At 40.6% G+C, this 16,418-nt stretch overlaps 1 protein-coding gene across 4 annotated transcripts in view; it reads left to right on the forward strand.

The window, feature by feature from the left end:
• Positions 1 to 15,842, forward strand: part of Gpm6b (glycoprotein M6B) — a 134,880-nt gene extending 119,038 nt beyond the window's left edge. For 3 of the 4 annotated variants that reach the window (XM_048335945.1, XM_048335942.1, XM_048335944.1), the window contains 6 exons: positions 2,339 to 2,525; positions 4,705 to 4,861; positions 6,787 to 6,958; positions 8,820 to 8,893; positions 10,813 to 10,878; positions 13,929 to 15,842. In XM_048335945.1, coding sequence (XP_048191902.1) covers positions 2,339 to 2,525; positions 4,705 to 4,861; positions 6,787 to 6,958; positions 8,820 to 8,893; positions 10,813 to 10,878; positions 13,929 to 14,078 — 806 coding nt within the window. In that variant the 3' untranslated portion in view covers positions 14,079 to 15,842. Of the gene's footprint in view, positions 1 to 2,338; positions 2,526 to 4,704; positions 4,862 to 6,786; positions 6,959 to 8,819; positions 8,894 to 10,812; positions 10,879 to 12,415; positions 13,515 to 13,928 lie in introns of those variants that run through there. The other variant, XM_048335943.1, reaches the window with a different exon arrangement.
• Positions 15,843 to 16,418: the final 576 nt, after the last annotated feature.

A 16,418-nucleotide genomic window follows, 5' to 3' on the forward strand; every position in this document is an offset into this window, starting at 1 on the left:
CTCCACCCAGTAGGTCTTCAAAAAATACTCAAGTAATGGTGACTAAAACCTAGCTAGCACTCAGTTCACATGATAGAAAATGAATGTGTTTCGGTTCGTATGACAGAAAACATGACAAGTGAAGATGTGTCCTCCAAAGCAGTATTGCATGCTGACCAAATGTTGTGTGTCTGTGCTTTCCATTATGGTAGCCGCTAGTACAAGTGATTATCATGCACATTAAATTTCACTAGAGTTGCTGCGCCTCTCAATTTTTCCTTTTTAAAAGAAATTTGAATAGTCACGTGGACTAGTGGCTACTTAATTGGACAGTGCAGTCCCAGAGCCACACAGCTTTGGTCAGTAAGGACCAGATACACATGCATTAGCCAGCAAAGTGGGCATCTTGCTCTTAATATCATCATAGAATGAGAATAAGGGGCAGTTGTGAATTACGTAACATGCAGATGTTTTCTCTTCATATAGTGTAATGCCCTCAAGGCTGAGGATGTTGTTTCTCTTCATTTGGGACTTAGCTGTGTTCCTGTCACTCTAGTCCCCAGGAAGTCATAGGAGAAAGTAAATTTGCATGCCAACATCCCTGTTCACAAATCTCAAGTACCCATAGCTCTTTTTTTTTCATGTACCAGTGTTTGGGCTCAAACTCAGGGCCTCATGCTCTTACTTGGCTTTTTCACTAAGCTGGCCACAGCTCCATTGGGGGATTTTTGGTGGTTAATTGGAGATAAGAGTCTTGGTGGGCTTTTCTTCCTGGGATGGCTTTGAACCATGATCCTCAGATTTTAGCCTCCTAAGTAGCAAGGATGACAGGCATGAACCACCAGCCCCTAGCACCCCACAGCTCTTGATTTGCTAGTGAACTTGGATCACGTTGTGTACTGGTTTCTATTTTATAAAGCTTCCTATTCAGGAAGATTGGTCTTCCTGAAAACAGCTGGTTAAGATTTGAAGTAGACAGAAGCACGGGCTCCTCCTGAAAAATAGGCATTTTGTATTTTTCAACTAACAAAACAGAGTTCTGGTAAGTCACTCTCTATGGCAGGTTTCAACACATGCAAGTATTGAATGGGATGCTCATCAATGCAGAAAAGTTCATCTCTAGTGTGTCATGCTGGGTTTTCAGTCCCTAAATAATAGGATGACCATTTCAGGTCATTTATTTCAGGGAAATAAATTTAACTGCTTATTGTGCCTGCACCAAAGTAATGAATTGCTCTTGACTGCTGTTAAACATCTTAATGTAGTTAAAGTTCAATTTGCTCAACAAGTCATTTACTGAAGGGTCTGGATAATATAAACAGGGCTGGGAAGTCAGGAGACATTCTGATGTTAGGCCCAGCACAGTAAGGCTGTATTGGAGACAGAACTGTCTCTAGACTGAAAATGTCTGGCTGAGGCTGTCAGAGAAGTCGTCATTGATATTTCACATCAAAGCTTATTTTAAACAAGAAGAGTTTCATTTTCTCAAGATTAGGTGTGGATATGGTTCTATCTCCTTCATTTCACTTCATGGATGCTCATTTTGTCTTTTTTTCTTTTCTTTTTCTCTCCGTTTTTTTTTTCCTTCTTCTTCTGTTCCTTTCTCCTCGTCAAGTACTTAAATATCACCTACCAGGCCTGGGTTCGGGCTCTGAATGTCTGTGTCAGGGAAGGGGAAGATGGAAATCAGGGAGAAGGAGGTCGAGGAGGAGGATTGAATACATTTCTTGTGCTGCCTGAATGAGTGGGGGAGTTATTAAAAGTTTGAGGCAATTTCTCATATCACCTTGAATGAAATCTAAGTGGGTCCATTTGAGTAGATATTGGTGACTTGTGACTTCACTAGCCTGGGGACCCCAAATACCTATGGCCTTTCCAAGAAGATCCTTCATCTCTTGATAATTTTCCAAGCCTGGCAAAAGTATTACTACTGTCTTGGATTCTCCCAGTTTCCCCAGAGGTCAAGGGTTGGGGGAAAGCTGTTAGCTGCTAAGGCAGTCATTGTACTTGAAAACCTCATAAGGTTGAGCTGAGAGAAGACTATTCATTTCTTCATGGAACCACTGCTTCATTGTCATTCTCTTTTGACTCTGTTAGGAAAAGGTCAGGAAGCTGAAGAACCCTTCCAGACCCTGACCCTGAGCATATTGTTATGGTCCCTCTTGGAGCCTCAGCCCCCACTGGCAGAATCTGAGACTGTGGGGATGTCCCCCACCCCCCTACCCCCGTTTTGTTGGGCTGTTGATGTATTAGTCATAGAGCTTGAGAGGGGAGATGGGGAAGTAGAAACTTCGGTGCTAATTGTGGTGTTCCTGGAGACCTCGCCCATCAAGGCTGGTTTTCTCTCCTTTGGGTCCAGGCTGCTTCGAATGCTGCATCAAGTGTCTGGGAGGAGTCCCCTACGCCTCCCTGGTGGCCACCATCTTATGCTTCTCTGGAGTCGCCTTGTTCTGCGGCTGTGGGCATGTGGCTCTTGCAGGCACCGTGGCGATTCTCGAGCAACACTTCTCCACCAACACCAGTGACCATGCCCTGCTGAGTGAAGTGTATGTATTTGCTTCCCTTTAAAAAATGTATTTGAGGTGGGACTACCTGTTTTCTGAAAGACGACTGTGTCTTCTGGCCCAAAACTGGCACTTCCAATGAACACTCACTATAGATAGATAGAAAAAGTCCCGGAGAGAAAATGACAAGTTGCACACAACAGTGATTGTCATGGACGACTGTAACATGTTGATGTTGCTGACCATCTCACTGGAGTGAGAAAGAGTCAGCATGGTTCCCAGGTAATAAGTCTCTTCCAGTGTTCTTCCTGGAATTGAACACCCCTGTAATGATGAGAGCTCAACTGAGGACTTAACACCAGCCCTTACATTTACAGGAGTAGCATTTTAATGTGAATTCTCAGGCAGAACAATAAATCTCAGGGAACACCCTCCCCAGTGCAGAAATGGGCAAGCCCCAGCGGATTTAACCCCACATCTTCACCTTCCACCTCTGGAATCATTCTTAGCCAAGCAGAGTTTTATAACTGTTCCAGTTGAGCCACAATATTTTTTTCTTCAAATACTTCCCACCCCCTCCATTTTCTATCAGCAGTTTTTGCCTTTAATTCCCAAGTTTCATAGTGTTTGTGTGTTTTGTGGTCGTAAGAAGCATTTCCCCCCCAGAGTGGAAAAGCATGAAGAAATGTTTTACAAAATGAAATCATGTTGCAAGAATCCTTAGTGCATTATTGTTTAGCTGTTTACAATTGATATCCAAAGAAATGAGCAGAGCTGAGAAAGTTGGAAGGAGAGATCAAGCAGTACAAGGGACTCACTGTATACCAACTATGCACAGGGAAAACATTCTTAGCAAGACGGAATCTGGGCAAGTTATATTGAGTTAATGACCTAGCGATCTCAGCCTATGACTTTCAGTCTTCTGAGAAGCTTTAGAAATGTCTATGCTTGCTGGACACTGGTGGCGCATGCTTATAATCCTAGCTGCTCAGGAGGCTGACATCTGAGGATCGTGGTTCAAAGCCAGCCTAGGCAGGAAAGTCTGGGAGCTTCTTATCTCCAGTGAACCACCAGACAACTAGAAGTGGCGCTGTGGCTCAAAGTGTTAGAGTGCTAGCCTTGAGCAAAAAAAGAGCCCAGGGACAGCACCCAGGCCCTGAGTTCAAGCTCCACAACTGACTTAATAAGTAAATAAATGCTTATGTGTCACCACCCCAGACCATTAAGTTGTGATCCCTGGGGATTCCATCCAAGAACCAGTATTTCCAAAAGCTACCCAGGTAATTCTGTTGGGCAACCAAAGGCAAAGGACCTGTCATCTGGCTCTCAGTCAGTTTCCGAAGGACAAACTTAGTGTTGGATTAACTTTCTATAATGATTTTTTTTTCCAGTACTAAGGATTGAACCTGAGGCCTTGCACATGCTAGGCAAGTGCTCTACCACTTCAGCTACGACTTTCTGTAGCTTAAGTGTACTTGGCCTACCATCACTTGTGTAGTTAGAACCTCAATGCAACATCTGCCCAGGTTACTCCTTAAAGAGGCTCTGAGGGCTTACTGAGTGTTATTCTTATCAGCATAACATTAACCACCAGGCCTGATGTGGTTGAAAGGGCATGCTGTCCATTGAATTATGGTTCAAATGTTAGCTCTGTCCCTCTATCTGTGGATACTTTAACTCCACAATGCTTTTGTTCTGTTCAGAATGAGAATTCTACTATTTACTGTCCAGAGTTAGGTAAATCTTAACAGACAGTAAGTAGGCCCTGCTCTGACTAGAGGAAACTTCTCTCTTGCCCTCAAGCTGAGCATGGGATGAAAGCCCAGGTTAAGGGGGGTGGGCAGAGATGCCTGCCTAGGATGCCACAAGATTTCAGTAAGCCCATAGGAGATGTCAAAGTAATGTTATCTCATGTCTTGTTGTTTCTTTTTAATGCTGGTATTGGGGCTTGAACTCAGGGACTCTTACTGACACCTGGATTTTTTGCTCAAGGCTGGTTCTCCACCACTCCAGGCTTTTTGCTGATTCACTGGCTATGAAAGTTCAACTGACTTTTCTGTCCAGGCTGGCTTTGAACCATGATGTTCCAGACCGCAGCCTCCTGAGTTAGGATTACAGGCATGAGTCACTGGCACATAACACCTCGTGTATTTTTTCCAGAATGGACAACTACATCTGCCCTAAGCTGAATTCAGTATTTCCAAATTGCTTCTTTTTGTAGGATACAACTCATGCAGTATGTCATCTATGGGATCGCATCCTTTTTCTTCTTGTATGGCATTATCCTATTGGCAGAAGGTTTTTATACCACCAGCGCAGTGAAAGAGCTGCACGGTGAATTTAAAACAACTGCCTGTGGCCGATGCATCAGTGGAATGGTGAGTATAAACCTCACTGTAGATGTACAGCCAGAACCGTGTGTGTGTGTGTGTGTGTGTGTGTGTGTGTGTGTGTGTGTGTGTGTGTGTGTAAAGCATCTCTCTGGTTACAACTTTAAAGTTCCAGTGTGCACATATTGATGTAGCAATATGAGACCCTTCAGTATGTTATTGATAATAAATAAATGATAAATTACAATTTATGACAACAAATGTTTCTCTTATCAACATAAGCTAATAATGGTTAGAGGAGTCTCTAAATGTCAAGTTCCCAGGAGGAGATAGCTTCCTATTGTCTCAGTGTTTCTCTTTGTCTTCATGAATAGTGGCCATAAGGACAGCCATGTCCTAGGATCCATAGTCACAGTCCTTCTGTTAGCCTTTGCCAGCACCCACTGTTTATACACATCATCTAAAGGAGGCTCTTTGTCAAGGAGTTCACAGTCTAGTACAAAGTAAGGAGCAATGGCCTGTGGACCAATTTGGCCTGTCGCCTGTTTTAGACAAGTGAGAAAGGTTTTTACTTCTTTAAACAGTTAAGATAAAGCCAAATAAATAACATGTGATGGCATATGAAAATCACACAAATTGAAGTAGTATTGAACATGAAGAATTTTCTGGTCTGCAGCCATGTGAATTGTTTTTTTTTTATCTGTGACTAGTTTTGGGGCAGTGGCAGGCTTGAATAGCTGTAGCAGAGATTGTGTCGCCTGAAAAACCAGCCCAACTTCCTATCATCTGGCCCATAGTCACAAAGCATCTGCTGATATCTGCTCTACAGGAGAACACATGTTAAAAAATGAAAGTTGAAAGTACTTGGTTAAAAAGTGCTCTAGCGGGCTGGGAATATAGTCTAGTGGCAAGAGTGCTTGCCTCCTACACATGAAGCTCCCTGTTCAATTCCCCAGCACCACATATATGGAAAACGGCCAGAAGGGGTGCTGTGGCTCAGGTGGCAGAGTGCTAGCCTTGAGCGGGAAGAAGAGGGACAGTGCTCAGGCCCTGAGTCCAAGCCCAGGACTGGCCAAAAAAAAAAAAGTGCTCTAGCATAGTCAGGTGCCAGTGACTCACACCTGTAATCCTAGCTACCCAGGAGGCTGAGATTTGGAGGATGGTGGCTCAGAGCCAGCCTGGGTAGAAAAGTCCACGAAAGTCTTATCTCCAATTACCTGTCAGAAATCTGGAAGTGGAGCTGTGGCCCACATGATAGAATGTCAGTCTTTAGTGCAAAACAAAAACAAAAACAAAAAACTAAGAGAAAGTGCCCAGGCCCTGAGTTCAATCCCTAGTGCTGGCACCACAAAACAAAAAGAAGAATTCCATCATTTTCAGAAAAGTGACTAGAAATGAAGAACATTTTGTTAAGCAAAGTAAGCCAGACTCAGATAAATTTTACTTGTGGAATCTAGAGTTGAAAAAATAAACCCCTCAAGAACTTGACAACTTGAAATTAAAGGGAGACTATTTGGGAAGGGGAAGGACATGGAAGGAGACAAACAGATCCTGTATTTTGCTTTTTTACCTCTTATCTTTTGTTATTTTACTAACTTAGAATACATTTTTGGTTTATCCAAAAACAAAAAAGAAAGAGAAAAAAGAGTATCATGTGAGCGACTCAGTTGCAAATTAGCTCTTGAACCCTAGAGTATACAGTCATCTTTTGGAGACTTATGCTCTTGATGTTTAAAAGAGGGACCTGACAAAAACCTCAGAAGTCTCTTGGAGCACTACCATCGGAGATCCTCAGCTTAAAGTATGGGTAATTTGACCTTCTCTTGCTGTACTGGCATTTTTCTCTTGTTGTCATAGACTAGTGGGGTCCTCCAGAATGCATCCTATATTGTACAGGTTGGTATTAAGCTTAGAAATGTAGTCTCTGCTCTGCTGATGTCAATGATTCTTTCTGCTCCTCATTTTCTGCCTAGTTCGTTTTCCTCACCTATGTGCTTGGAGTGGCCTGGCTGGGTGTGTTTGGTTTCTCGGCTGTGCCTGTGTTTATGTTCTATAACATATGGTCAACTTGCGAAGTCATCAAGTCACCACAGACCAATGGGACCACCGGTGTGGAGCAAATCTGTGTGGATGTTCGACAATATGGTACTTCCTTTTGATCCCTTCCTATGAATTGGTTATGCTCTTTTTGCTTTGTCAGATGTGAGGCTAGAACTCAGGGCCTGGAAACTGTCCCTGATCTCTTTTTGCTTAAGCTTAGCACTCTACCACTTTGAGCCACAATATCACTTCTGGTTTTCTGGTGATTAATTGGAGATAAGAGTCATACAGACTTTCCTGCCTCAGCTGGCTTTGAACAGTAATCCTCAGATCTCAGCCTCCTGAGTAGCTAGGATTACAGGTGTGAGCCACCGGTGCCCAGATTCAACAGTGTTTTTTCCCTAATAAATGAGGTCCTCAAAACAGGGAACTAAGGTTGGTTCCTGTGACAAGACCTAGAAGGAGACATTGGCTCCTCTTTTTAATTAATTTGCAACTTAACTTCCTTTCTGAATGAGAGAAGGCGACAGGTTGAGGAGGGACTGCAATATGGCTTCCTTGACAGAAACAGTGGAGAGGGGAGGAAGGGAGGCAGGAAGCTTTTCATTAAAATCAAGAAATTACTGTTCTTTTCTGAAGAGAGATCATTATTTTATTTTTGCTTCTGGTTTTTCCTCATTTGTCTTACTGCTATCATGAAAGGCATCTAAAACTCTCCATCATATTGATCTCTCTAGACACAACAACAACATATTTTTAGCAAAGACTTAAAAATAAAGCCTTTGTTGGTGCTTAACCTGTCTTCAAAGGAATATTTAAATGGATATCTTCCCCTGTTGTGTACAAATAACTGTTTTCTATAAAGTTTCCATAAGCAGTAATCTTTTTAAATTCTCTGTATTTGCCCAACCAGTTATTCTTGAAATCACTGGTTTCAGAGAGAATTTCCCATTCTTCTGAGGGACAAAGATTTACTCTTGGCCAATGTCAGGGATGGAGGGCATAAGAACTCACTATTTTAAATATTCTCTTTGACCTCGTGAGAGAAGTATAAACTGAGCTGGGCATAATATTTAAGCCCACATCTATGCATTAAAGAAGAATAGGAAGTCAGCATTTACAGCTCACATCTGTAATCCTAGCTGAGAGGCTGAGATCTGAGGATCCGTTAGGAGCCAGCCAGGTGAGACAAATCTGTGAGACAAATCTCAAATTAACAAGGAAGAAAAGCTTGAAGAGTAGGAGGTATGGCTCAAGTTGTAGAGCTACAATGGCTTTGAGCCAAACAGCCCGTGAGCGTGCCAGGCCCTGAGTTCAAGGCCCCAGCTCTGGCACAAAATTGCATAAAGGGGTGCAGAGTTCCAGTGAAAGTCACCACAAACTACTTGACCCAGCCTCTGGGGCAATCGTTATTCCTGTTTTTACTTGAAAACAAAACCACATTTGTTTCCAATTTGATTTTGAATCCAAAAGTGGTTTCAGCAGAGACACATAAAATACAATCCAAGATGTTTGATTAGATTTCAACAACCATAATCTGTCATTGCCATGCAGATTTCTGGGTGTATACTCTTAGTGTGGACCACTAGCAAAGAATTATACCATTTATGAGGCAGTGTGCCTGAGCTCAGTATAATGTAAAATTATATGAGGGGGGTTGTCCTACAGGTGTTTAGCTATAGTTGATCAATAAACTATAGGGAAATCATAGCTTTGAAAATCCAACCTTTACAAACACGAGTTCCATTGAACAAAGCACAATTTGCAGGGGGTGGAGAATGCCACGCTGTTTAAAGTGCTTAGCTCTTGCCCTGTTGTCCAAATAGGGCTTATTCTTTATTCCCAAATGGTTGCTTTGCAGACAGCAGATAATTCAATTATTAAATGAGGAATGCAGCACTACTGAAAGAAGAACAACTCCCCTCATCAACCATCCACTGACATTCTGTTGGGATTTCCTTTGCAGGTATCATTCCTTGGAATGCTTTCCCAGGAAAAATATGTGGCTCAGCCCTGGAGAACATCTGTAACACAAATGAGGTAAAGCCACCATGGTTCCAGTCTCCCAACTTAGATGGAGGCAAAGGGTTCTCCTGGCTGGGTGGCCCAAATGCTTTATGTAAACTCTTCCTTGAACTCTATGTAGTCACCATTGTTCATTTTCCACCTACAAAAAATGGTCATATCACCCATTCGATTAGGCAAGTGTTTCCTTGGGACAAAAATTTAAGAGTGATCCTATACCTAGCAATCTGAGTTTCTCAAACACTTCTCACAGAAAAATGGAAAAGATTCCCTGGAATTTGTACATATTCCACAGTTTTGATACGAGGTCACAGTTAGGTGGTACACACCTATAAACCAATCAGGAGGCAGAGATAGGAGGATCATAATACATAGTGAGACCCAATGTCACAAAGCCAAAAGCGGATGATAGCTTATTGGTATAGTGCTTGCCTAGCATGCATAAGGCCACGGATTTGATCCCTTTGCTTCAGAAGATCTTGGGGATTATTTCCCTCCATTTCTCAGTCATCCTTTTTTTTTTTTTTTTTTTTTTTTTGCCACTCCTGGGTCTTGGACTCAGGGCCTGAGCACCATCCCTGGCTTCTTTTTTGCTCAAGGCTAGCACTCTGCCACCTGAGCCACAGCGCCCCTTCTGGCCGTTTTCCATATATGTGGTGCTGGGGAATCGAACCGAGAGCTTCATATGTAGGAGGCAAGCACTCTTGCCACTAGGCCATATTCCCAGCCCTCTCAGTTATTCTTTTTTTTTTTTTTTTTTTTGGCCAGTCCTGGGGTTTGGACTCAGGGCCTAAGCACTGTCCTGGCTTCTTTTTGCTCAAGGCTAGCACTCTGCCACTTGAGCCACAGCGCCACTTCTGGCTATTTTCGGTATATGTGGTGCTGGGGAATCGAATCCAGGGCCTCATGTATATGAGGCAGGCACTCTTGCCACTAGGCCATATCCCCAGCCCCTCTCAGTTATTCTTAACCGGCAATATATCCTAACATTTCGGTTAAAACTCTTGACCCTCTAGTATTCTTCAGTTGCGGGCTTACAACTGTTTATCAAACAAAATTACTTTCTTAATGTATTGTTATTATAGAGGTGATGTAAAGAGGGATTACACTGACGTGAGTCAGGAAGTGAGTGAATTTTCTTTCCTAGAGTGTCTTCTGTTCCCTCACTCTCTCCCAGTCCCTCCCTCCCATCTCCACCCATGAGTTGTATAGTGTATTTCTTTACCAGGAAGTCTGAATTTCCAAATGGAAGCATGCACCACCGTCCAGTGAGCTCCACTGCTACACTTTTTCACCCTTTTTCCCTCCAGTTCCCTCCAGTTCTGTGCCTTTCCCCTCCTCCCAGAGATAGACACATGAATGAACCATATAGAAAGGAAATAAGACAGGACCAACAACAATTAAAACGAGAACTCTTGGTTCCATATCTTGGGGTTAATTTCAACATATATATATATATAATTGTATATAAATATGAAGAGGGACATAGGTATTGCACCTTTGCAAACAAAATTCTTAAGTACACTGGTAGGAGCGATGTGTGTTTAGAAAGCACCAAGTTACCAAATAATTGGCCCTTACACTATCTAGCTTGTCAATTTGTATATCCATAAAATGGATTGGGTCAAAGCAGAGTCTCTTAACCTTAGCTACACTCTACCATCATCAGGAGAGATTTATAAACACCACACTGGCCAAGGCCCAGGATGTAGTATTCAGATTTCAATTGTTCAGGGTGCAGCTTGGACATGAGGAAAATGTTAAAGGTAGCCAGGTGATTCCAATGTGCGACCAGAACTCTAAAGGAATGAAGGTGTGAGTCCAGCCTTGCAGACAAGAGCTGACAAGGAAGATGAAGCAGCATCCAAATGCATGCAGGCCATTCTGTTCTACATCAAATGCTCATGCTAGTGCCCTGTGTCATTCTTTCCTAGTTCTACATGTCCTACCACCTGTTCATTGTGGCCTGTGCTGGAGCTGGTGCCACTGTTATTGCCCTGGTGAGTAACCACCCCTGGATGACTGTAGTCTAGCTCCTCTCCTGCCCCAAGCCTCCAAATGACAGATTTCCCTTCCAGCCTTTATCAGCCTCCTGAAGCACCAGATCTGTGCACTCAGCTGTGGGTAACCATCACCTATGTACACTTACCACATGGCTAGTTTGCAAGAAGCAGTCGTGGCTGTCTTGGCACTGGTGACAGGTGATATAATTTGGCCTCTGGAAAGAAGAGAGGGTATCAACAACTGGAACTGCATTTGAGCATTTAGTTTCATGACTTCATTCATGGACAGATATTCACGTGAAGCACTGACCATTTCTTTACCAGGAAGTCTTAATCTCCAAATAGAAACATGCATACTTCTATGTATGCATGTATACATATATTAGTTGATCTCATTATGCATAGTAGTTATGTTCTGTAGTCACTTTGAACTCTGAATTGTATATATTGAATGATTTTTCCCCTAGTATTAATATAGGTTAGGGCTCCCTAACGTTTCTGGTCACATCACTTTCACCAATCTATCGGTATATATAATGTTGTTTTATATGTGTTTCAGTAGAAAAACCTTATTTATATATAGCAGTAATTAATTACTATTGAATTCATAGCTAATAGCACACTGTCACTTATGCCTAAATGAACTTTTCCTCACACACATTATTTCAGTAAGGTATATTGTAGCTTTCTTGTAAGCCATCTTAGCAAAACCAACAAAACATGCAAAAGTGGCACTAAATCAACACCTCAAGAAGGACAGTTGTTTACTTGTTTACAGCCTGAGAGCTGAATAAATAGGCAGAACCCTGCCTTGCTCCGCTGGGAGTATGCACATTAATTGCTCTGTATGGGCTAACTAATGGCTGAGAAAGTGCTTCAAGTATCCATTTGGTTGTTGTTACAAATACATTTTTAGCAAGCAGGCAAATTTGAAATCTGGACATAATGAGAATCAACTGTATAAATACAGGTGTGTGTGTGTGTGTGTGTGTGTGTGTGTGTGTGTGTGTGTGTGTGTGTTATCTGGGTGTGCTTCATTTGTGACTTGAAGAAAACCCACTAAGATTGGTAAAGCCTGGGGGAGTTCCCTTGGAAATGAGTCATTTCCAGTTTTCCTGATTATTATTCCTTCCCATGACAGGGGTTCCCAAAAACGACCCTTGTTTTCTTGGCTGAGCAATAGACAGTGAAGAGAATGAATTGCTGCTGAGCAAGCAGTTTGGGAAAGATGGGAAATAAGGCATTGAGCTTCATCTTTCTCATGCTGCTGACCCAGCTCTCCCATCTTTTTCTTGAAACACATCCAAGTCTTTTGAATACGCTCAGGGCAGAGCCAAGGACTTACATCATATATGTGTGATCAGGAAAAGTGTGTGTGCTGGATGGAAAAATCACTGCTTGTGCCTGGAAGTGGGAAAAAGAAAGGCCACAGACTGTGTATGAGCTGGCACCCATCCCTGCCCCAGCGTAGAGTGTCGTGACATGGGCCCTCAATGCCTGTATCTTACTGTCCTGTTTTGTTCTCTTCCACCAGCTGATCTACATGATGGCTACCACATATAACTATGCGGTTTTGAAGTTTAAGAGTCGGGAAGATTGCTGCACTAAGTTTTAAATTGCATAAGGCCAATAAGGAGCTTTAGACAGCTCTCCTCTGTAGCATGAATATCACTGACCCTCCAGACTAAAACAGCCTAGGTTTTCTGCAGTTTTGGTAGAGTAATTTGTAAATAGCTTCAGTTAACTCCTTTTGCATGGTAGAATAATCTTACTTACTGTACAGGAATTATAATCATGAGATCTGGCTATTTCCACATTTTGAAAAGGATTCAGTTACTTACTGACATTGGCGCACATCCTTTGAGAAATAATTTTCTTGAACTTTGAGCAATATCTCCAAATGAAGTATTAATACTTTGGCATACCTGCATTTTCCGTTAGTTTTTGCTTGCTTGACAACTGGCTTTAATGATGAACATGAAAACAAAGTGCTGAAGAGAAAATGGAAGAGAACTGTTTTAATATGGATTGCATTTTGTCAGACTCTTTTTCTAGGAAATATTTCACAAATAATACCTTTCCGTTTGATTTAAAACCATTTTTATGACCACACGATTCACTACTAAATAAATGCCCCCCTCAAATAGATAGGATATGAAGATAAAGAAGGGTATCATCTCTTATTTCCCTTAGTACCCACAAAGTTGGTAATTTTAAGTTGCATTTTGGTGAGTAGTAACTGTTTTTATCATAGCGAGTTCTCAAATTGCATGTATGAATTTCACGGCAAGAGAAATTGGGCCTGGATCTGAAGGTGTCTGATATGTGGAGAAGGAAGTATGAAATCGAAAGAAATTGAGATATAGATTTATTTTGCAGGAAAAAAGGAAAATAAATGGAAAGAAGTATGTGCCACATCCACTGTAAAAGAAATGATAAGGATTTTTTACACTCTGTGAACTGCAATGACAGTTACAAAATGATAAATGTAGTTTCACTACTACAAATGTTAACAGAGCCTACGCATGCTTTGTTTAGTTCTTCATTTCAGTTTTGACATTCATTTAATTTTTCTCTATGTTAACTCATTGGTTTTAAAAATTATTTACTCAAAATAAACATTGTTCACACTTTCAGGCCTTTGGGGGAATTGATTTTTATCCACAGGTGGACTAGGTCTTTGTACTACATTTATTTACAATAAAACACAATGTGTTTCTGAGCTCCTGCATCAATCTTTGCCCTCAGAATGGTAAAAAAAAAAAAAAAGCACCATCTTGTATTTCATTTTTGCTTTTTCTTAACAATAACTTTGGCCATTTCCCCTCCCAAGTTCACTATATCTGTGTACTAACTTTTCTTAAACCTTTTTAATATGAAGCAAAATGGTAGCATATGCTCTGTGTCTGACCACTCTGCTCGCCCAATGAGTATTAATAGCAAATAACCCTTGGCCCCTTTGACAGTTGAGTCTGTCTAATCTAACTAGCAGCTCGCTTTGCCTTCTTACATGCTCACTAGCCATCATGCTCACCCTTCTTTTCCAGATCCACTTCCTCATGATACTGTCTTCTAACTGGGCTTACTTAAAGGATGCGAGCAAAATGCAGGCTTACCAGGATATCAAAGCAAAGGAAGAACAGGAACTGCAAGATATCCAGTCTCGGTCAAAAGAACAGCTCAATTCTTACACATAAATGTTTGCCAGAGTGTTTCAGCCGACGAATTTACAGCTCTGACATATCATCAGACAGCTGCTCTGCAGTACAGATGTGTATCCCACCCAACTAACGTAGACTACCAACATTTCACTGTCTGTCTCAAGCTGCTGGGATGTATCTCTAGGAAAACCTTTCCAGTGGGTAAACCTTTTGCTTTAGAACAAATATTGGAGGTTTCATACTAGCCATTTTAAAAGGAAACACTTTGAAAAAACAATGATGGTTTTCATTGTTTAGAAATTTGGGGCATGTGCACATTTATTGCTAGGGCAATGGTCTGCTGAGCTAGGTCATGAGAATACATGATACTTGAAAGGCACCTGTGACTTGACAGCATTCAAGTGTGTGACAATAAATTTACATATGCCACGTGTCCTTTGATATGATCTATGTAAGAAATAAAATGAAATTGGTGTGCGGTTCTATTTCTGACAGCTGACCTTTATTAAAAATTTACCCAACAGAGAATGTGATTCTTTCAACTGATGGTTTTTATTTTTTTATTTTTTAAGGTCCAGTCTCATTCACTTCTTGGGCCAAAACAGAAATTTATTTTTTGCAATAATGCTAAAACAGTTAAGACTTACTACTGAAAACTCAGTTTTGTATTAGATTTCATTTTAACAAAGTGACAGTGACACCATTATCATCTCTCTTGTTGGGAAAAATGTCAGCTCTGCCTTAATAAATATTTGCTTTAAATTTCTAAGAATTTTACCCAGACACCCCCGACAACTTTCATAGAATTTGTTCCATAATTTTTCTTAATTAAGAAGTGTTACCTTATTAAAATGACCACCAATTCTAAACCATTTTTAAGTGGTCTAGATAATGAGTTTACAGTTTTCATACCAACTTCAAAAACCTAACTGCAAATTGACCACAAACTTCTAACCTCCTACTTTTATAGACTTGAATACATAAGTAACTTACATTAGGGTTGGTATTTAGTTCCTTTTTTCTTAATTTCCTGGAATAATAGTTTCATGTTCAGCAAGAAAACTGCTTGAGTTTAAGCCATTTGCAAAAGAAACTTGCCTTCTAAATAATTGTGTTCCAGAATATTAAGTGACTGTAGGTATTGGGTATTAGTGATGGTAAACTTTGTGTTGTTCTTTCTGAAATGATCCATATAATTGTGGGGTGCATCAGTGCTTTTCAAAAGGGGCTGCATACTATAGGGTTAACTATGTATATTCATGTTAAGAGTTAACTTGTGGTTTGGCTGTTTCCTGGATTTTAAAACATATACACGTGCAGAAATGTATTCAAATGAAAGGAAGCATACCTTTATCAAGATGCTATTAAAACTGAACATCAAGTATATTTCATTTGATTATTTTTGGTTAATGCCTAAAATGCCTATTTGGATTATTCTGAATTGAAAGAAGCTCTCTTCTGTGTAGAACAGTAGTTCCAAAGTAGCTTAGTGTTTTGTTTTCCTGTTGCATGACAGACTTTAATATTTTTTTCCAGCAGTGGAGGTGCTGTTGTAGTCCAGTGTTCTAGAAGAGGCCGTATCTAAAAAGCCTAATTTTACTTTTCTAATTCTGGTAGCTATTACCAAGAATTTTCAAAAGTTTTGTTGAAGTAGTCTAATATTTTTTATGTAAAGAGCATTAAATTTTGCTATGTATAAATTTTTGTAACCTAACAGTGAATCAATATTTTCTATCAGTGCCAAGGGCTTCCTGTAGTTCTATTCAAGTGTTACAATAAATATTTGTAGATAATAGTCAATACTTGTGTATGCTTATTTTAAAGATTTAGGTGGAAATAGTTGTGGCTGTACTAAGAGTTATGAAAATAAAATTATAGCTTCATTCGCTTGCCTTTTTACCATACATAAATCCTATCTTTCTCTGTTCTCAGTATGGTGTCATTTTTAAATATGCATAATCGAGACTTCACATTTGTATAGAAATCTAGTCCATGAGAGAGGGCTACATATTTCATTTCTCACAAAAATCTGGTTTCAGTGAAAGCAATTTGAGAAAACATTGTAACCCACTGGATTTTGCACAAAATGCCACTAGCCTATTATAGATGTGTAAAAAGTAAAGAATTTTTCTGACTACTTTCTCCAATAAATAAAACCCATCTACCTTCTGGATACATAAAAGGCTTAATCTTGGACAAAACAGAAACATTGGGGAGCCTTAGAGCTCACATATTGTTGGCTGATTTTCAACCCCAAAGTATAAACGTCTAGTGAAAGATTTATCCAGGAATATAACAGAATGTTGTCTTAACACTTATTTCCTGAAGCAGCAGGACTATTAAAATTTCATTTTATAATTTTTACAACTCCTCTTC

This window comes from Perognathus longimembris, chromosome 28 (genome assembly GCF_023159225.1).
Source record: "Perognathus longimembris pacificus isolate PPM17 chromosome 28, ASM2315922v1, whole genome shotgun sequence".
Taxonomy (NCBI): Eukaryota; Metazoa; Chordata; class Mammalia; order Rodentia; family Heteromyidae; genus Perognathus; species Perognathus longimembris.